Genomic DNA, 23,719 nt, shown 5'->3' on the forward strand with positions numbered 1-23,719 from the left:
AAGTATTTTACGTTTTGTCAGTTTAGTGGCTAATTCGTACGTATTCGTACGAGCTCAGTCGTACGAAATTGTACGATTTTAAAAAGGAGACGTGGCACCTAACCCCACCCCTAAACCCAACCGTCATTGGGGGATGAGCAAATCGTACTAAATTGTATGAATTAGATCGTATTAATTCATACGAATTAGCCACTAAATCAAAAAGTTACGAATTGTCATGAGATTGTGTTGGTAAGAACATATACTGGAATAGTTAATTCTGCTGTGGCGACCCCTCATAAATAAGGGACTAAGCCAAAGAAAAATAATAGAAAATTAAAATAACCTCTTCATATATCACCCTTTTAAAAATATAAGATTGTTTAGAGATGGTGGCAATTTTACTAGCCACACAATGGATGAAAACACAATGAAGAGAAATAGTACTATGTTCCAACTCATTATCTGCTTTAGATGGATGATAGTGATTTTTTTTACAGTTCATCCAGAGATCACCCTCAAGACAGGACTTTATGTATGAAATTTGTACGTCAAAAGACGATAATAATAGGTTAGATTTAGGTTGTCACGTCAGGTGATCAAAATTAAATGTCTAGCCAGCGTCTAAGGACAACGTTATTTGACGCCCAATAATGTATTCAAACGACGTTGATATTTGGTTGATTTTAGGTTGTGTTGGGAAGTGCCTAAAATACAATGTCGAGCCAACATCTTTAACCAATGTCAAATCCTGACATTTATTCGTCAGGTATGACAACCAAAATCCAAAGTCTGATAGCTGTAACATCATTAGACGTTGATATTTGTTTGATTTTAGGTTAGACATTGGACACTGATGTTGGTCTGACATTGGGTTTTGACGTCAACCCGATTTTTATTTCCAAACAAAATGTAACGTCCCTACAACGTTGATGTACAACGTCACTCTGACGTCCTGTTGATATCCTGTGCCTGGTGGGAGGACAGTACTGGCCTCACTTTTTGAAAGCAAAACCAAAAAATTAAGTACCCTTTATCTATAAACTAATTTCGAAAGGATCATGATTGATCACAGCTGGTCCCGCATCAGCTTCACATTTTCACTTAAGTCATCTTCGTCTTGAAGAATTCCCCGATCTACTAATAGGGCGGCACGGCAGCCCAGTGGTTAGCACTGCTGCCTCACAGCAAGAACGCCACTGGTTCAAGCTCTTACCGGGCCAGTCTGCGTTTCTGTGCGGAGTTTGCATGTTCTCCCCGTTCTCGCGTGGGTTTTCCCCGGGTTCCCCGGTTTCCTCCCGCTGTCCAAAGTCATACAATTTAAGTAAATTGGCTAATCCAAAGTGGCATCATAAGACAACTCTTAGCCAGCTATATCCCTTAGCTATTTCTAACACGTTCACAAGCAGGGGAGTTCTCGAGATCTACCTAAGCTCAAACTCCCCTCTCGCCTTTCAAACGGGAGCCCCAGACTCGAGGATATTATGAGCTCAGGGCTCTCTCCTGGGACAGCATTCCAAACACGTTTTATTATTAATCACCAGCTAAGAGTGAACTCTTGAAAAGCATGCTAATGGATACATTTTTTTTCCCCAAGTGCAAGGCATTACCAATTAATAAGCATGTGAAATGAAGTGTATGAATAAGTTTTCAAGAATTACCTGAGGGGTGACGCTGGATTAAAGCAGGTCTTGGTGACATCAGTGATGTTGGGGTTGCAGCAGTCCCCGTGATCGTAATAGAAGTTGTCCCAGTTACACTCCGGGTCACAAACCCCATTCCCCTGCTTGCTTTCAGGACAACGAGCGACCTGCCTCTTACAGAATCCGGCATCGAAACCCGTCAGTGTGTGGTTGCACTCAGGATCGCACTCTTCGTCGCCCACTTTACTGATGTCGCAGTTGGCCAGTATTAATCGATTCCGCAAAGACGAGTTGTAGACGTTGTGAACGGTGCGCTCCCATGTGATGTTGTAGACACGGAAAGCATTGTTCAGATGCTGATGCTGAAGGTTGATCTGGTGTTCTGTAATTGTCGGCAACCGTCCATCATCATCGTAAACGTTTATCACTCGATAGCGCACTGTTTTAGGTTTGCGGAAGCTCCAGAGCTGGTAGTAGTTTGTAATGACCTCCACGTTGTCACACACAGTCTGTCCGCAAGCTGGAGGTTTCAGCGCAGAATCACTAAGGTCACTCACTAGGCTTCGGTCTGAATGCTCCAACCGAGGGAAGCTGCCGTCTTTTACTGTTAACCAGCGTCTTGACATGTTCTCAAAGTTTTCGTGGATGACTAGTTGAGAGAGGTCAACAAGCTGGGCCACACCTTGACGCATGGATCTAATGATCTCCCTTTGGGTCAGAGCGTGATGCCACAAGCTCAAATGCTCCATCGTACCCCTGTAGTTGTGGTTTAAAGCATTTCCGCCAATCATCAGCACCTTGCACTTTTTGGTAAGTGGGCTGAAGATCTCGCCCGATTGGTCTCGACTCACAGCTACCTGCGCGCCGTTGACGTAGAGCTTCATAAAGAGGCCGTTGTAGGTGACGGCCACGTGGGACCACTGATTGGGAGTGTAGGCCGTGTTGGAGGTGATGGTGGTGAGCTTGTGGGCTCGGTCCGTCTTGAGGGAGAAGAAGAATCGGGGGTCACGGTTGGCTTGGTCGCTCACTGCTTTGACGCCAAACAGCCATCCTCGATCACTAGACGCGTAGAAGCATTTATCATAGAGACCTGTAGGAAAAACAACACATGTTAATATAAGTAATGCATTTATAAAACAATATACAGTTGAAGGCAACATTGTCTATCAGCACTTATGTGAAAGTTTAATTCTTTTTCAATTTTTCAAGTGCTGAGATTTTTTAAAAACACTAATTTTAAATGCAGAATGGTGGCGCGGTGGTTAGCACTGTCGCCTCACAGCAAGAAGGTCGTTGGTTCAAGCCGGCTGAGCCAAACTGTTTTTCCCCCACAGTCCAAAGACATGCGCTATAGGTGAATTGAATAAACTAATCTGGCCATAGTGTGTATAGATGTTTCCCAATACTGGGTTGCAGCTGTAAGGGCATCCGCTGCGTATCACATATGCTGGAATATTTGGCAGTTCATTCCGCTGTGGCAACCTCTGAAATAGAGACTAACCCAAAGGAGAATGAATGAATGAATGTAATGTAATGTGTATTTATATAGCATATGGCCATACACCCAAAGCACTTCACAATCATGAGGGGGGTCCCTCCACACCACCACCAGTGTGCAGCATCTACTTGGATGATGAGATGGCAGCCACAGGACAGCGGCGCCAGTGCGATCACCACACACCGGTTATAGTTGATTCAGTGGATGGGGATGATTAGGAGGCCATAATGGTTAAGAAATTTTAAGGGGAATTTAGCCAGGACACGTTACACAGTTACACCCCTACTCTTTTACGAGAAGTGCCATGGGATTTTGAATGATCACAGAGAGTCAGGACCTTGGTTTATCATCTCATCCAAAAGACTGTGCCATTATAGTGTCCCCTTCACTGTACTAGGGCATTAGGACTCAAAAAGACCACAGGTTGAGCGCCCCCTGCTGGCCTCACTAACACCACTTCCAACAGCAACCTAGTTTTCCCATGTGGTCTCCCATCCAGGTGCTTACCAGGCTCAGCCCTGCTTAGCAGTGAGTAACCGGTCTTGGGCTGCAGGGTGATATGGCTGTGGCCATGAATAAATATGTCTAATGTGTTTAATATGTTTAATATGTCTTCCATGATGACAATACATAATATTTCACTAATAATTTGGCTAGATATTAGTAGCTTAAAGTGCAATTTATGCTTGGACAACTAAACAAATGCTTAGGGTTATTTAATGGACTATATTTAAATTAAATTTCATTATCAATACTGTAAAAAGAACCTTATGGAATTAAAAAATTGAACACCAGACGTTTATCAGGGGCTGAAAAACACTTGCCATGCATATATACCGTAGTCAACATTTTAAGCGATTCAAAACCTTTCAACAAAGTTGTGGTAAATATTAAACATCACCCAATCTTGTCTTATGCCGAGTTCAGACTGCACGATTTTCAAAGTAGTCATGTCACAGATGTTTTCTCACAGCATGACTATCTGAGGTAGCGTTTCATCGCTGCTGTGTTTACACTGCAAGATGAATCGGTGACAGGGGGTTTCACACTGCATGACTTTAAAATAGGAAGAATCGCTAACAACATTGTCTCGGTCCACAAACTACATCTCACAACCAAACACACGTGAGAAGTGACATGGAAACAACGCAATGTCAGGTAGTATATCTTTTGTTATTAACTACATAATGACAAAGAATCCTTCAGTGAGGTAGAAAATTTGCTTATTTTGCTCACCCGGCTTTTGATAGGAATTAGCAATTTCTACTCAACCTTTTTTAATTTTCGACCCAGTTGTGATATTCCCTAGATCAAGGGTGTCCAAACTCGGTCCTGGAGGGCCGGTGTCCTGCAGATTTTAGGTCCAACTTGCCTCAACACACCTGCGCGGATGTTTCTGGAAAGCCTAGTAAATGCTTGATTAGCTAGCCCAGGTGTGTCTGATTGGGGTTGGAACTAAACTTTGCAGGACACCGGCCCTCCAGGACCGAGCTTGGACATGCCTGCCCTAGATGAACACATCAAACAAACAATGGTGCTGCTGCCAAATTTCCACTAGTTTTTCCTCCATTTCTTGGGTCCAAATAGTCTGGGAAGAAGCCCTTTTAACTTCTTCCTCAACCTCCCGCTGGCCTGCAGATACCCACACTAGTAGATGCAGCTCTCTCATTGGCTGTAAGTCATCGCCAATGTTATTTTCAATTAGAAAACATTTCACACAGGATGATTTGACAGCTCCAGATATTTAGCATGCCAAATATCTCACTGGTGTTGGCTAGGGATGCAACGGTTCTTGGTAAAAAAACATATCGTCCCGTTGTTCTCCCACGGTTTGGTGTGCCCTGTGATCCGCGGTTCAGAATATGCATTATTATTATTGGTTTGTAAATAAAAACAACTGCAAGAAAGCAGTACCGCCTTTGTATGCTTCCTATTACCTTTCATGCTCATTGCACGTGCGAAGACCTGTCCAATCACCTCTTAGTATGTAAATCTGTTGTTGACATCACGAGTCGGTGTATGTGTGGATTTTCTGTGGGTTTCAGCATGCCAAGTGAAGGAGATACAGCGCAAATATGCAGGTGAGGCCAAATCATAGTGCATTGTTGTCAATGTTTCAACAGGTACTTGATGTAAATTCAGACAGACACAAAAACAGAACGAATGGCATTTCCTGTTGTTGTTGCAAAGATAGCCTAGATCAGTGATCATTAACAGGCGGATCAAGGTACGTGTCCAGACTCACAAGAATCTCAACGGACGCGGACATACAGCAGATTTGATACTTCCGTCCCACTTCTGCAGGGTGTTTTTCCACACTCGATCACTATTCACTCTGTTTACCCGCTGTCAGCTAAGAACAGTTTTCTTCTCGACTGACTGAATTAAGAGAGAAAAGCCAAACGCTCTCTCTTTGCTTATGTTTCATTCACTATGATAGTGCTAAGTGAAATGCTCTCTGGAATCATAACAAAATCATATAGAAATCATAAATAAAAATGCATTGTTGCCATGGTAATGCTAGCATAATGTAAACAGAAGTAACCAATACCCTAAAAGTGATCAATTATTAAGATGTGTTGACTTAATTATTATCTGCATAATTGGTTGAGACTGTTGAGTCGAGATGTAAAATAGAAAAAGTGGAAATGTAAGCTTTTTCTCTTTATTTTCTTAAGCAATTTATTTGAACATACACTTTTCAAAACGCCCTAATTTTTTTTAATTAATGTGAGAACATGCAAATCTACAGTCATATGTGTGAAGCTGTTGCATTGTCAGATGTTTGTTAACCAATACATATATTTATTGTTCTTTGAAGTGTTCTGGTAGCATTTTTTTCTAACAATTGCACAAACAGTACCGCACCGAAACCGTGACCTTAAAATCGTGATACATAACGAACTGTGAGTAGATCGTACCGTTGCACCCCTAGTGTTGGCGACTCATTGGCGATTCTCTCAGAACGCATCTTTGATAGTTCACACTGTGTGATTGTTATTCATGTGAATAAGCACCGATTTGCCTGTCATTTCAGGCATTTGTCTGTGATTTCTCCAAACCTGACGGTGAAAAATTGGGGCTAAAAATCCTGCAGTCTGAACTTGGCATTAGAGGACAATTTTGAAAAACATTTTTGATCCATTTGAAATGTTGACCACTGTATATACAAATAAAGATGTATCTTGAAAAACAATGAGAGGAGCACAGCAGTTATTCAGCAAATCTACTGACGCAACACAGTAGGCGTAAGTTACCACAGCCTTACTCTCAAAATGATGAAAAACGGCAAGTGTTTGTCCAGAAAAATGGGGAACACGACGTGGTTCCCATGATCAAATGGTTGCAACAGTCCAGTCCAAGGACTTACAGGCCTACGAGAAAGCATCTGCTAGCAATCAGGCCCAGACAGTGTGGTCTTGTATCAACAGAGCAAAGGTTACTTGAATTTTCAGTCTATTTTCTTGAAATGTGCCTCAGCAGTAGGGATGTTTGAAATCAAAAAAATGGTCCTTTTTCAGGCACAGTCCGTATTATGATAGGGGCTCTAAAATCCTTTCTTCCTGTTTCATTTGGAAAGCATGTGCTAAGCCAAAGAAGGAAACGTATTCTTACATTTAATGGCGTACGCGTCCTTCATAATCATCCGCTGTGTGTAAGAGTGTGTGTCGACACTGCAGAAATCAGATACTGGGAATATTCGAAATTAGTAATTCTAACATTTCTTTTAAATTGAATCAAATGAGCCCTACAAATCCACACCGCAGCGCTGCTTAATCCAGCAAACTGCTGAGCAAAGAAACCTAAAGGCAAAGACAGAAAGGGTCTTCTGCACAAGGAAATCTCCACATGGTCCATAATGGCCAGAAGCCCCCCGTATATTTTTCCCCCCAATTTCTGTTTAATGGAAAGAAGAATTTTTCAACACATTTATTAACATAATAGTTTTAATAACTCATTTCTAATAACTGATTTCTTATATATTTCCATCAAGCAAGTTTTTGTGTCAGCCCAATGATTGATTGGAAATGTCACAGACCCGAGCGAGAAATGTTTTTGACCACCATTAAGCACACTGAAAAAGAATCTTGCTATTATATGTATTTGCTTTCATTGGTCAGACACCGGCTTTACAGCTTCGTGAATGGCAGTGGTGTCACCTAACGATCCGTAATTGATAAATGTAGCTTGTGTGGATGCTACTGCGCTACTTGCTTAAATAATAGCTTCGCTACAGAAAATTTTCTGGAGAAATTCTTATTTGTTTTATTACGGCTGGAAAAAAAGCATTTTTTTTTCTAAACACCATTTTAAGGACAAAATTATTAGCCCTTTAAGCTATTTTTTTCTAGTCTACAGAACAAACCATCGTTATACAATAACTTGCCTAATTACCCTAACCTGCCTAATTAACCTAATTAACCCAGTTAAGCCTTTAAATGTCACTATAAGCTGTATAGAAGTGTCTTGATAAATATCTTGTCAAATATTAATTACTGTCATCATGGCAAAGATAAAATGAATCAGTTATTAGAAATGAGTTATTAAAACTATTATGTTTCGAAAAAAAATTCTCTCCGTTAAACAGAAATTGGGAAAAAAAATAAACAGGGGGCTAATAATTCAGGAGAGCTAATAATTCTGACTCCAACTGTGTGTGTGTGTATATATATATATATAAATATATATATATATATATATATATATATATATATATATATTTTATACACTCACCAGCCACTTTATTAGGTACACCTGTCCATTTCTAACCAGCCAATCACATGGCAACAACTTAATACATTTATTTATGTAGACATGGTCAAGACGATCTGCTGCAGTTCAAACCGAGCATCAGAATGGGGAAGAAAGGTGATTTAAGTGAGATGTGGCATGGTTGTTGGTGCCAGACGGGCTGGTTCTGTATTTTAGAAACTGCTTATCTACCGGGATTGTCACGCACAAGCATCTCTCACATTCTTACTTGTATCAACGGTTCAGGCTGGTGGTGGTGGTGTAATGGTGTGAGGGATATTTTTTTCATTAGTACCAATTGAGCATAGTGTCATTCGTTTTTCAAAACATTATTATTCAATATTAATATTAATATTTATTTTATATTCTACATTTCTAATCAATCATTGGCATTGGAATTCTAAATGATATAAAATAATATCACATATGTATCAGTACATTTCTGAGTATGTACTTTTGAAAATGTAAAAAGTACAGTACCTGAACTTAAAAAGTTTATACATTATACACTTCCCAACAAACCACCCACCCCCCTCCCCTCCACACACACCATGACAACCTCAAAGCATGCTGCAATACTCAGTGTGCCTCACACAGGTGAGTGGGCTTGACAAACCACCTGTAGAAAACTCACTTTTTCATCTAATGCCACACAACCTTTTTCTCCCAACTTTCTAAGAATTTCTGGGTGAAAATTGCTTCTATACAGAACAGAAATGTTTGGTAGAGGTAATTGGTGAAACTACAAATAAGCCATAAAGCGTTACCACGGTAGCAGGGCAAAATATTACAACACTACATGACTTTTTTCACTACATATAATATGTAATACAACTCCAAATGTAGACAAGCCACCAGTAACAGGGAAAGTGCTTAAATGCGTTTGCTCAAGCTGAATACACGCGGATCTTTTGACCGCCACGATTGACCACTTTAAAGAGGATCATTCATTCGGGAGCACCACAGTAAAAAGAGCAGACAGAAGCATGTAGTTCCCCTCTCACTTCTGGGCTGCCAGCAGAACCACTGCCAGCATCTATAAAAATAAATTGTGCCATAAAACTGAGGAAATTACAATCTGTGAAATCCTGGAATGAGACCACTAAGTGGGAAATAACAAACAGGTACATTTCTTGCCAGAACCGAACTTCTTTTGACGTACAAAGGGGCTCGGGTTGGGAAAGAGACGCGGGTTCAATTGATGGATGTATTCAGGGAAAACAAAGCTAATTTTATATTGATCACAGTTGATATTTCATTCATGTGTGTATTATGTACTGCATATGGATTTATATTAAGTGTTGTTGCTTGATAAACAGTTTGGAGCCAAAGCACAAATGCAATGTTGCTTACTTTGCAAATAAACTTACTTTAGGAAATCGATGCAGTTAAAATGAAGTACATGCTGAACCTAAAATGTCATTTTGGAAATGAATGCGGTTGGCTCTATATATTGGATATGGCGTATCCCTTGTAATCCTATCCAATATTTCATGAAAGCCTCCATGTTGAGTTCATTCAATCTCAGTATCCAGCACCATGGACAGAGCACTACAAAGGGAACATTGCGAAAAGAAAGACACCAGCGCAGCAGCTGTTTGGTAAAGTTGACATCTGACAACTTTATTAAAGCATCTATTGTTGGTGTTATTTTTAGAGTTTTATATTTTAATTATGGGGTATGTCCTTTTAAAGTCAAGACATAACAAAGATAGAATAGCTTCATTTTTTATATTATAATTTTAGTGATGCATTATAATTAAATTAAATTAAATTAAATTAAATTAAATTAAATTAAATTAAATTAAATTAAATTAAATTAAATTAAATTAAATTAAATTAATGAAAAATTACATTTTAATTTAAAAAAATCCTTCAACTTTAAAGAAAAACAGGAAGAATAAATAATAAAAAATGTGGTAAAACATCAGTAAAAAAACAATATGCAAAGCATTTTTACAGACAAACCAAAAAAGTCTCTCACTTTGCATTTTTTTGCTATAAATATTAAAATTGGGACTGTTTACTATGAATATCTGAGCTGTTACTGAGCTGTTATTAATTTAAACATAAATATAAACATATTCGGTAACACTTTACAATAAGGTTCATTAGTTAATGCATTTACTAACATGAACTAATCATGAACAACACTTGTACAGCATTTATTAATCATAATTGAACATTTACTAATGCATTAGTAACATCCAAGTCCATGCTTGTTAACATTAGTTAATGCAATGTGAGTTAACATGAACTGACAGTGAACAACTGTATTTTCAATAACTAAAAATAAGTAACATGAACAAATACCGTAGTAAATGTGTTGTTCATTGCATGTTAGTAAATGCATTAATTAACATTAACTAATAAACCTTATTGTAAAGTGTGACCACATATTCATAAATATGAATTTCACACAAAAATGTATATATTAGTAGTATTGTATATTTATTTTCTATTATTGTCTATCATTAGTTATTAATTCACTCTTTTCTTAGTGCAATTTTTTACTGCAAATTTTAAGCTGATCACTAGCAAGCTTTTTAATAAAACAGTTCATAATTAAATTAAATTAAATTAAATTAAATTAAATTAAATTAAATTAAATTAAATTAAATTAAATTAAATTAAATTAAATTAAATTAAATTAAATTAAATTAAATTAAATTAAAAATTACATTTTAATTAAAAAATCATTCAACTTTAAAGAACAACAGGAAGAAACAAGTAATTAAAATGTGGTAAAACATCAGTAAATAACAATATGCAATGCATTTTTACAGACAGAAAATTATTAAGCAAAAAACAATGTCACTCGCTTTGTATTTTTTACTAATAATATTAAAATTGGGACAGTTTTCTATGAATATCTGAGCTGTTATTGAGCTGTTATTTATCTAAAATGAATATATACATATCCATAAATATGAATTTCACACAAAATATATATATTAGTATTTGTATATTAGTATATTTATTTTTTATATTTATATTATATATTTATTTTCTATTATTGTCTAATTATTTTAGTTATTCATTCAATTATTTCTTAATGTAGTTTTTGTAATGCTTATTTTAACTGATCACTAGCATGCTTTTTAATAAAACGGCGCATAATAAAATAAAATAGATTTTAATAAAAAAATTCCTTCAACTTTAAAGAACAACAGGAACGAACAAATAATTAAAAATGTGGTAAAACATCAGTAAAAAGCAATATGCAATGCATTTTTACAGACAGAAAATTACTAAGCAATGTGAAAAACAAAAACAATGTCACTCGCTTTGCATTTTTTTGCTATTAATATAAAAGTTGGGACAATTTTCTATGAATACCTGAGCTGTTTCTAAGTTTTTTATTACAAATTTTAAGCTGACCACACCAAGCTTTCTAATAAAACACTGCATAATAAATATTGTACATGACTTTATCTAAATTATACATTAACATATGATTAACAATGGAGAAAAAAAGTCTTCACACACAAATACAATGTTGCTTGCTTTGCAAATGAACATCTAATCTAATGCATCCCAAACTCTTAAGCATTATTTTAATTATGGTAATGATGAGATAACATAATTGAAAATATATTATGCTCAGCATTTATAAGTACACCCCTTATAAATCTATCTTTTAAATTCATATTTTTAATAAGAAGCTATACAATATTATATTTGTGCATATACATTAGATTAGTCAGTACTAAAGCCAAATCTGGAGCTTATCTAACAAAATAGCTTACAATAACGGTCCAAAAACTTACACCCAAATTTATATGTTATAGAAAAAATATTAAATACACATTTAAAAAAAGAGGAAGAATCAAAAGAAGCAAAAAATGGATTTAATTGTATTATCTTTAAATTTCTAAATATGTTAGGTGACTAAAATATAATTTTAATAAATGTTTTTAATAAATGTTTTGTTTAAATGCACCAAAATACATTTCCTTTATTCACTGAGAATTGGATTCAAATTTTCTTTTATAAAAATGGGGTGTACTCAGTTATGCTGAGCACTGTATATTAGTATTATAATTTGGCTGTCTAATATTCTTAGTTATTCATTCATTCCTTTCTTAATCTCTTAGTCATTAGTTCTTAGTCTGAAGTGTCAACACTACACACAACACCTTCTTCACCTTTTCTGATTTCGATTATACCGTACAGTAATAAGTGATAAGATACACCCTTTGTGAAGTGTTGAAACAATAATTATTGTGAAAACTGCTGTACTTGAATAAGTGAAGTTTATTAACTAATTTCGAGAGGATCACGTCCTTATGATGGAACACAGCTGGTCATAGCCAATTCATGATTCACCAATCAGTGTTTCATATCAAGATCCATATAACAGCCATCTTCGTTTTGAAGAATACCCCCACCCCACCTCTACTCCTCCTCCTTTCCGAGATGGTTGGCACGTGGCCCAGTGGTTAGCACTGTTGCCTCACAGCAGGAATATCATTGGTTCTAATCCTTACCAAGCCAGCTGACGTTTCTGTGCGGAGTTTACACATTCTCCCCGTGCTCACGTAGGTTTCTACCGGGTTCCCCGGTTTCCTCCCACCATCCAAAAACATGCAACTTAAGTTAATTGACTAATCTAAATCTACACCATAGATGTGCTCCAGTAAGTAGTTATCTCTTAAGAGCAATCACTATCTGTTCATTAGCTACTACAGCAGGGGAGTTCTCGAGATCTACCTGAGCTCAAACTCTTCTCTCGCTCTGCAACTGTCGGAAACCCCGGGCTCGATCTTATGAGCTCAGGGCTCTCTCTCAGGACAGCATGCCAAACAAGCTTTATAATCTATCATCAGCTAAGTGTGATCTCTTGAACTGAATAATTCAAACTAGAAATGGTTTGTTCTCTAGACAATCGAAAATAAATATTGCTTAAGGGGGCTAATAATAATGACCTTAAAATGTTTCGTTTTTTAATTACAAAGCTCTTCTACTGTTGCCAGCTGGAACCAGTCTGGCCATTCTCCTCTGACCTATGGCATCAACAAGGCATTTGTGCCCACAGAACTGCCGCTCACTGGATATTTTTTTCTGACCATTCCCTGTAAACCCTAGAGATGGTTGTGCGTGAAAATCCCAGTAGATCAGCAGTTTCTGAAATACTCAGACCAGCCCATTTGGCACAAACAACCATGCCACGCTCAAAGTCACTTAAATCACCTTTGTAGCACCTTTAAGGGGGCTAATAATAATGACCTTAAAATGTTGGTTTTTATTCCAAACTGCTTTTATTCTAGCCCAAATAAAACAAATAAGACTTTCTCCAGAAGAAAAAATATTATAGGAAATACTGTGAAATTTTTTACAAATTCTTCAAAAACCCATCCATGACAGAAACATGAACTACAAGTCCCGGCTACGCTCTCCAAACATAATAAAATGAGATAATTGAATATTTAATTTTTCATAGGCATCATTACAAACCTCTAAGTGGTGCTATTGACAGCTTTACGAGGTGCTTATGAAGTTACTGTAATGTGCCATAAAACATCCCATCTCAGTGCACAACACAGAGACCTCAAAGACAACAGCGAGCGAGAGAGAAAAAACCCTCACAATGAACGCATTTATACTTAGATCTGACTGCGTTCAATTTGGGATGAACGGCTGCCGTCTAACGTCAGCAGACATGCTGTAAAACCAGTAGTAAAAGCAGTAGTGTGTCTGAGAATGGGCTCAGTGCCTGTCTGAGGATCTGATTGACTGCGCTGCCGAGCTCATTCCATGAGGACTGTAATATCTTTACAAGAAGCAGCAATAACAAAACCACTCGAGGAAAGGATGGACAAGGCACTAATTTTATAGCTTCCTCCATCTGGACTGACACTTAACACGATTCCTCTTCTTCTCCTTATACCTGAAGAATATAAAACAGCACATAATTGTGGCTTGAAGCCCGACAGGCGATATATGAGGGCCCACGGACCGCAAGCGTTTAGTGCTTTGTTTAAAGGGAAATTTGCTGAACAACACTATTTGCTGCTGTGAAGAAGAAGAAGGGAAATGCCATATAAACTCTACCAGCGCCCCCTCGTTGCTCCTTAACGTTACTGTGACTAAGGAGATCACCGCGAGGACAGAGGAGCGGACTAATTTTAGATGACTCACTGACAAGATGTATTCAATCAATCCATTATCATTCCCCTCTCTGGAGACACAAAGCTTATTTAAAGACAATGTACCCAACTGCATATAATGACGTTTGTTTTCGACGTCCTCAGTCTATGATTTGCAATTTAAATCATGCTTTTGGAAATCTGTCATTGAGTTGCTTGTGCACGTCTCACGTTATTTATAGATTTGTTAGCTTGATGCTTTATAAAAATAAAGATGCCATGAAGAACAAAGAAAATACACTTTTGTTTTGTTTGTTTCCCCAAAAGAATTAGTGAATTATTCTTCAGCATATTTAAGAAGACCCCTCACAAATCTATCTTTTAAATTCATATTTTTAATAGGAAGCTATACAATTTTATATGTATGTGTATGTACATTAGATTAGTAAGCACTAAAGCCAAATCTGGAGCTTTTCTAATAAAATAACGATCCAAAAATTAGTACACCCAAATTTATATGTTATAGAAAAATATTAAATACAAATTTTAAAAGAGGAAAAATCAAGAGAAGCAAAAAAAAAAAAAAAAAAAAAAGGAAAACTTGAGTTGAAAATTTAAACATTGTATTTGATTTTTGCAATATTTTGCTTGAATTTAAATACATTAACTTTTAATTTCTAAATATGTTCGGTGACTAAAATATGATTTAAATAAATATATCTGTTTAATAAATCTGTTTTGTTTAAATGCACCAAAATCCATTACCTATATTCACTGAGAAATGGATCAAAATATTCATTTTCAAAATGGGGTGTACTCCATTATGCTGAGCACTGTATATAATCATTTGCTGCACTGTACCAATAATGGAAAGATTTCACTTTCTAAAAATATCTTTTTTTTCTGGTTGTTCAAACTACTTATTTAAAATATCAATTCATATTTATTTATATAGCGCTTTTACAGTGTAGATTGTGTCAAAGCAGCTTAACATAGAAGCTGAATAAGCTAAATCAACATAGAATCAACATAGAATCTCAATGAGCTGAATCAACACAATTCTTGAAATTTTCTGAGACAACTTAATTGCTTTATGCTCAACCCACTGAAATATGCAAAAACAATAAGGTTAACTTAATCGATTTGTATCGATTTGTGTTGGGACAACTAGAAAAAAATTTGTGGAACCCAGCATTTTTTACAGCCTAAGAAATAAGTTCCATGGATGTGTTTAAAGATTGGTTTTGAAGAATCTTTGTTTTTAAATAATAAATGTGAAGTTACATGAACTTTACGTATGATTGTGCAATGATTGTAAAAAATATATCAAATAATAATAATAATAATAATAATAACAATAACAATACAATAAAAAAAAATGATTCAAAGATGATTCTTTGGATTTACAAATTTTTCTTTAAGTTACAGTTGAATTATTAACCCCCCCTGAATTATTAGCCCCCCATTAATTTTTTCCCCAATTTTTTTAACAGAGAGATTTTTTTCCAACACATTTCTAAACATAATAGTTTTAATAACTCATTTCTAATAACTGATTTATTTTATCTTTGCCATGATGGCAGTAAATAATATTTGACTAGATATTTTTCAAGACACTTCTATACAGCTTAAAGTGACATTTAAAGGCTTAACTAGGTTAATTAGGTTAACTAGGCAGGATAGGGTAATTAGGCAAGTTATTGTATAATGATGGTTTGTTCTATCAAAAAATATAGCTTAAAGGGGCTAATAATTTTTACCTTAACTTATTTTTTAACTGCTTTTAATGTAGTCGAAATAAAACAAATAAGACTTTCTCCAGAAGAAAAGATATATATTATCAGACATACTGTGAAAATTTCCTTGCTTTGTTAAACATCATTTGGGAAATATTTAAAAAAGAAATAAAAAAAATCAAAGGGGGTTTAATAATTCTGTTTTCAACTGTAAATGGTTGTAAACTATTTATTTGGGCTGAATTTAAACAATCAAATTAAGCTGAACAGTACTCAATTTAATTTGTTTGTTTAAATTCAACACAAATAAATAGTTTGGAACAATTGCAACAGCATTTTTTTCAGTGTACAATGTGTTAGGTATAGCCTTAATTTCTATCAAAATTGTATTACAGAATCTAAAAGAGCATTTGGGAATTACACAAACAAGTCTATCACTATACATTCACATGTGTGTTCGACGTTTTAGCATTTTAGAGAGGTAATAAAAAGGAATCGATTTGTATATCATTACAGTAGCCTACGTTCCCACGGAACTGCGTGCTCTACGGGGTTCACGGGGTACACGCGGGCTTCATAAACCGACTCCGCGGGTATTACGCTCTCTGTTGGCTGAAGAAGGGATGGGGGGATAGAAAAATCACACAAATTTGTTTGAAGAAAGAAAGAAGAAAGAAAAAAACAACCGAGCAACTAACACGCCCACCTCTGCTACTCCATCCCCATAAGAATAATGCGTAATGTGCGTAAGTAGAGCTTTTTAAAGAAAAAAAAAAAAAGGAAAAAAAAAGCAGATTTTGGTATTCGATTATAAACTGTAAGCGATTCGAGTGTCAAATATATAGTTAATAAAAATTATGTATAATTATAAACATGCTTACGAGATTGACTTAAGATAAGCGAGCACCCGCTGTGCTTTGCTGTTTATGGTGTATAGTATGTAGTGCAGAGCAGTGCGCGTAACGAGCACAGTAGCCTGTGCATCAAAGGGATGACGTATTTGTTTAAGCGATTTCTGACACAGACACTTAATCGTACAGCATCACTGAGACAAACCCACAGACGATCGTGATTTCTCTCGCGGCACTTTTTAACATGCAATAATTAATAAAAATGATAAATGAATTTTTTTTAATACCAGACTTAAACATCAAACCCATAATATGCGAGTCCAGTTGTTTTACTCCACAATACAGCGAACCGTGCAGAGATTAATAACTAAAAAGGCGGGTGATGTTAAAACTACCTAAAGTTGCGTGGAGATAACCTGCCAGCCGCATGCAAAACCCACGAGATTTTTGTTTTGCTAGTAAACAACAGGAGCAAAGACGCATCTCTTTATCTATTACAGCAGTGAAGTGTGCAAGAATGATCTCATAAATAGTGAAAGTGATATAAAGAAGTGTTAGTGGCAAGTGTTTATGCACACTGGAGGTGATTTATGAAACATGCTGCAGTTATACATTATGAAAAATAGAGAGAAAATATTTCTGCGGTGAACATAATAATGCAAGTCATAATTAAGCAAACCAAACCTCCGATAACAGCTGGAGAGCGTTGCCCACCCTCGGGTTTTATCCACATTTCCAGGGTGAAATTAGCCCTTGGCACCTCTGCATTTGGTTTCAGACGCAGTTGGTCTCCTCGACCGGTAAAGTAAACAGCCCTCCGCCGACCTGGGCTGCTTTCTCCCGCCTGTGACAGGCGAGGGGAGCGCCGATCTATCCCGGGAAGTGAGCGTTTGCCCCGAGGCAGGCGTGTGGCACAGGCTCCTGGGAAGGTACTTCTGGCTTCCCTGATGCGTACCAAGTCTCTTTTAGACCTTACAATTCGCCGTGGAGTCCCACACTCTGATCCCAAGCACACGAGAAAAAGCAAAAGGCATAGGAGCCAAGTGCAAATGGGCAAAAGTTTCATTTTCAAGTGGAGAGAAGAGATTTTTTTTGGTCAATGGATGAGGGGGATTTGAGGATTGCAAAATACTAAATAGCGCTCGTCTTTGGAGATCTTTCCCGGTCTTTTGCTTTTACAAAAGCCTGTCAAGACGCGTATTCAACACCAACCAAGACGGCAATGCTGTCTTATTTTTTCCTTTATAATGTTAAGCCACGACCCCCTTTCCTTGCCCCTTTCAAAGACACTTCAACACAGATTGAGGGGGGAAAGGAATATGTTAATTCATCCAAGTGCTCCACCTTCCCAATTGAATGGATCCCATTAAACTGCAGGGATGACTGAGTAATCAATCAGTGTGGAGAGGTCAAAATCATTTCCCTTTCACTTTTTCGTCTTCATGCGCATTTCGGATAAACTTGTTTCTCAAACATACATGTCACAGGCACAACTCTGCGCGGGTATGTGAGCCCGGCGTGGGTTTTTCTTTATTCGCCTATATTAAAGTTGAAGCGCCTCATAATATTCCCGGTCTCTACTCGAACAGTCCGAGTGCAATGAAAACACATTATGACGCTACTTTTTTCAGGTAACTCGTCGTTACGTCACACTGTTTTTATTTGACATATAGAGTGCGGGCAGGCGGGTGGATTTCTGTCAGGAGACGCAGGTACAGTAAACCTGCTCGCTGTTTTGTTTCTCAGTGCGTATCTGAACCGGGACGGTGTTTTTATTTTGCGCACCGCTGCGTTGAGAACCCTCTAGCGGCTGCGTAATGAACTCTCCATAAAACCACAAGAAGAAAAAAACAAAACAAAAACAAAATATGGTCAGGCACGTTAAATATTTTTATTGTTCTTTCCTTTGTCCTCAACGAGCCATTAACGTGAGCAGCGCTGGCTGGAGGAGCTGACTGACAGAAAGCCAAACAAACACGAGCTGCTGATGGAGAGGACGAGTACAGTATGATCTCAATGAGCAAGATCTCAAGAAAAAGATGCTTTTAGTGGGCCTCATAAAAATGAAGGAATAATGATTTTAACGATAAAAAAAGGAAACACTGACATCAATCTAAAATTTAAAAAAGGGGAAAGAAAACAAGAAGAGATGACAATTTCAGGCTTTTTTTTCTTAATGAGCATGACTTTTCGATGTGTCTAAATCTAATATTTTTACTGTGTTTTTGGTTTATGATCTCCAAATCCATAACTAAATATATAAATAAACAAGCTACATAAATGACATCATCCTTTTAAGGATTAACACAGATTTTTAATTTAATCACTACCTTGTTGCATACCTTAAAGCACAACCATCCCATAGCAAAACATTTTAGTAAATGTTCTCAAAATCATCACAGAAAGGTGAACTTTCTTTTTACAGTAGTAATATATTTTTTTTTTGCTGAAACCATAGTTCTAGACCAGAGGTGCCTAAAGTAAGGCCCATGGTAACCTTTGGTTTGGCCTGCCATCCTATCTGAAAACAGAGTAAGAATGATAGGGAGTTGTTTGGGGTGAATGCCTTTGACTGAGATCGTCCTTTCCAATTTAACACAACCTTTTGTTTCTTTGTTTAATTAAGGAGCTACAAAAAGCCAACTAAACTTAAATTATTTGAATGAATCCGACTTTTAAAATGTAAATACTGCCACTTGACAGATGCACAAGACATCAGCAAGCAAATCAAGGCAATGGCAGGAGCAGATCGACTAGTGTATTCAGCATTGATCTCCATTGTGTTATAAATGGAATTGTTTATGTTTTTACTATAATAAGTTCATTAGAAAATGCTAAAAATGATACTACATCATTAATTAATATGATTTAAAACATTATTTTCTATTTCTTTTTAAATATAAGCAAATGAATTAGGAAATTACACATGGCAAATTTAACAGAATACGGTTTGGTATATTCAACTTCAGCCCACAGCCCTCAATCAAGTTTGGTTTTTGGCTCTTTATAAGAAAAAGTTTGGGCACCCCTGATTTAGATGATCAAATCAATGGTCAGTGGAGTAAAAAAAAAAAGCACAGCCAAGAAAAAAAAAAAACTTTAAATAGCTCCTGCTGGTACATTATTTAATTTACTTCGCTTTGGCAGACATTCCTAAGTTGAATAATGTGCTTCACAAAACCTTAATATATCATCAGAAGCCTAACTTTAGTAATTCATTTTATTTTATTTGTATGTTTTTTGATTCTCAAATTGCCAGTAGCTGTTGACTTTTCATCAGCTAAAAACTTCTTTAATGTTCAACTGGATTGAAAAGGTATATTAAAGGGATAGTTCATCTAAAACTAAACATTTACTCACTATTGAATCTCCCTCAAGTGGTTCCAAACTTTTATGAGTTTCTTTCTCTGTTGAACACAAAAGAAGATATTTTGAAGAAAGCTGAAAACCTGTAACCATTCACTTCTATAGTAGAAAAAACAAATACTATGCATGTCAATGGCTACAGATTTTTAGCTTTTTTCAAAATATCATCCACTGTGATCAAAAGGGAAAGAAAGTCAAACAGATTTGGAAAAAAATAAGGTGTAAGTAAATGATGGAATTTTCAGTTTTAGGTGAACTAGCCCTTTATCAGCCATTTATTTCATTTCAGGGTGAACTATTCCTTAAAAGACAAGAATAAATGTGAATAAATTAACAAAACATATCACAAAATAAATATTCAAAACAAGAAAGCATAAATGAATCTTACAAAAAGCAAATATTTGTGAAACATCACCCCTGAAAATAAAAATCGCAGAACTATTTTCGGTTGCCCATAAGAACCTTTTTTAAACAATATCAAATAATCTCTTTCTCTTTATCAAATGAAAAGTTTCATAAAGTTTAAAGTTTCTTCAAGGAACCACTGATGCTAGAACAGGTTTTTACAAAACTGTTTTGTGTACAACTTTATTGTGATACTAAAATATTACATTTAAGACCTGTATAATGTCATTACTTGTTAGTTGAACTACATATATTATGTTCAGTTTAATTAAAAATGTGGAAACCAATTGCACAGATTCTTTCGTTGACATTACTTATAATGGCGGATTAAAACAATGTTGAGACTATACTAGCATTTAAATGGAGTTAATAAAGCAATCTTACTATAAAACCCTAAGTAAGGTTCCTAAATATTCAAGAGTATGTTAAGAGTAGAATTTATATTAAACTAACTAGATTTTAACCAATTAGTTTACTTTGGAAGTTTTAGGTTTCTTACTATATGGCAATAATTAACTGAACTTCAGATTTTACTGTAAGTTTATATTGCAAAAATAAGGCAATTGGTTACCAAACTTTTATTAAGTAAACTGAACATGTTAAAATCTACAGTGAATAAAGTAGCTGTATTTTTTAAGAGAGATCCCTTAAATGAAAATTTGATTTACTCATTATTTACTCTCCCATAAGTGGTTCAAAACCCTTGCAAATGTCTTTCTTCTGTTGAACACAAAAGAAGTTATTTCGAAGAAAATCGAAAACATGTAACCATTAACAACCGTAGTAAAAAACAAATACTATAGTAGTCAATCATGGTTACAGGTTTTAAACATTCTTCAAAACATCTTCTTTTCAGCTCAACAGAAGAAAGAAACACAAACAAGTTTGGAAATAGTGAAAGAAGAGCAAATGAAGACGGTGACCTATCCCTTTAATTTAGAAGAGTACGGCACTGATGAATATTATAATAAGTGACAGATCTGAATACATATGGCACGTGACAGCTATATATTATAAGATTATAAAAGGAACCACTGATGCCGATACAGTAGCTGCATTTTTAAGAGTGATCCCTTAAATGAATGGACAGGTTAAAATAATAGTTCATCCAAAAAATACATTTACTCACAATTGAATCTCCCTCAGGTGGTTTCAAACTTTTATGAGTTTCTTTCTTCTGTTTAACACAAAAGAAGATATTTCGAAGAAAGCTGAAAACCTGTAACCATTCACTGTCATAGTAGGAAAAACAGATACCTTGCAAGTCAATGGTTACATTTTTAGCTTTCTTTAAAATATCGTCCACTGTGTTCAAAAGGAGAAAGAAAGTCAAAGAGATTTGAAAAACAATTTCATTTTTCTGTTGAACACAGAAGAAGACATTTCGAAGAAAGCCAAAAACCTGTAACCATTAAGATCCTAAGTGTGGTTTATTTATAAACTAATTTCGAGAGGATCACGTGCTTATGATCAACACGGCTGGCTCCTCATTAACTCCGTAATCTGACCCATTAGATGATTAAGGAAGCATTAAAAATAACCATAGTTTTTCACTCCAGTTATCTTCGTCTTGAAGCTTCCCCTCCTTCCACCCCTACTTCCTCCCCCTTTTTCCGATAGGGCGACACGGTGGCCCAGTGGCTAGCACTGTTGCCTCACAGCAAGAACACCGCTGGTCCAACCTTCTATCGGGCTGGTTGGTGTTTCTGTGCGGAGTTTACATGCTCTCCCCGTGTTCACGTGGGTTTCCTCCGGGTCCCCCGATTTCCTCCCACCATCCAAACATAAACAATAGCCAATCGACTAAACCAAATTATCACCGAAAACAACACTAGTTTACACTTCTCACGCGGCGACAAGCAGGGGAGTCCTTGAGACCTACCTGAGCTCGAACTCCGCTCTCGCGCTTCTAACGGGAGGGAGCCCCGGGCTCGAGGATATAACGAGCTCAGGGCTCTCTCCCGGGACAGCATGCCAAATACGCTTTATTGATTATCAGCTAAGTGTGAACTCTTGAAGTAAAAAAAAAACAAATACTACAGTAGTCGATGGTTACAGGTTTTCAATATTCTTCAAAACATCTTCTTTTTAGTTCAACAGAAGACAGAAACAAATGATAACAGGGTAAACTATCCCTAATTTAGAAAGAGTACAGCACTCTGAATAATATAATGACTGAGAGATCTGAATACATACAGCACATGACAACTATATGATAATAAAAGGAACCACTGATGCCAATAAAGTAGCTGTATTTTTAAGATCGATCCCTTAACTGACTGCACAGCTTAAAATAATAGTTCACCCAAACAAAATGACATTTACTCACTATTGAATCTCCCTCAAGTGGTTCCAAGCTTTTATGAGTTTCTTTCTCTGTTGAACACAAAAGAAAATATTTGAAGAAAGCTGAAAACCTGTAACCATTCGCTTTCATAGTAGGAAAAACAAATACTTTGGAAGTCAATGGTTACAGATTTTTAGCTTTCTTCAAAATATTGTCCACTGTGTTGAAAAGGAGAAAGAAAGTCAAACAGATTAGGAAAAAATAAGGTGTAACTATTCCTGTAACTATTCCTATTGAACTAATCCTTTAAGAGCAATGATAAATGTGAATAAATTAACAAAACATATCACAGAATTAATATTCAAAACAAAAGAGCAAAAATGAATCTTACAAAAAGCACATATTTGTGAAACATCACTCCTGAAAATAAATAACAGGACTATTTTCGGTTCCCCATAAGAACCTTTTTTAAGAGTTTCATGAAGTTTAAGGTTTCTTCCACTGATGCAAATAAAGAAGCTGTATTTTTAAAAGATAAATGACAGCACAGCTTAAATGACAGCACAGCTTAAAATAATAGTTCAACCTAAAAATTAAATTTACTCATTATTTACTCTCTCTCAAGTGGTTCCAAACCTTTATGCGTTTCTTTTTCTGTTGAACACAAAAGAAGAGATTTCGAAGAAAGCTGAAAACCTGTAACCATTCACTTCCATAGTAGGAAAAACAAATACTATGGAAGTCAATGGTTGCAGATTTTTAGCTTCAAAATATCGTCCACTGTGATGAAAAGGAGAAAGAAAGTCAAAGAGGTTCAGAAAAGGTAAAGGGTGAGTAAATGACAGAATCTTCAGTTTTAGGTGAACTAGCCCTTTATCAGCCTTTTATTTCACTTTGAGGTGAAATATTCCTTTAAGGACAAAGATAAATGTGGATAAATCAACAAATCATAATACATATCTAAAACAAGCAAGCAAAAGGGAATCTTACAAAAAGCACATATTTGTGAAAATCACCCTTGAAAATAAATCACAGGACTATTTTCGGTTCCCCATAGGAAGCTTTTTTCTTAACAACATCAAATAAAATCTCTTTCTTCTTATTAAATGGAAA

The 23,719-nt window shown here is 36.1% G+C and overlaps 1 protein-coding gene across 1 annotated transcript in view; it reads right to left on the reverse strand.

The window, feature by feature from the left end:
* pappab (pregnancy-associated plasma protein A, pappalysin 1b) overlaps window positions 1–17,740 on the reverse strand; it is a 207,548-nt gene extending 189,808 nt beyond the window's left edge. Inside the window, exons 1-2 of the mRNA XM_056458692.1 lie at window positions 17,233–17,740; window positions 1,641–2,712 (exon numbers count right to left, since the gene is read on the reverse strand). Coding sequence (XP_056314667.1) covers window positions 1,641–2,712; window positions 17,233–17,614 — 1,454 coding nt within the window. The 5' untranslated portion in view covers window positions 17,615–17,740. The remainder of the gene's footprint in view (window positions 1–1,640; window positions 2,713–17,232) is intronic.
* Window positions 17,741–23,719: the final 5,979 nt, after the last annotated feature.

Source organism: Danio aesculapii, chromosome 5 (genome assembly GCF_903798145.1).
Source record: "Danio aesculapii chromosome 5, fDanAes4.1, whole genome shotgun sequence".
NCBI classification, from domain to species: domain Eukaryota; kingdom Metazoa; phylum Chordata; class Actinopteri; order Cypriniformes; family Danionidae; genus Danio; species Danio aesculapii.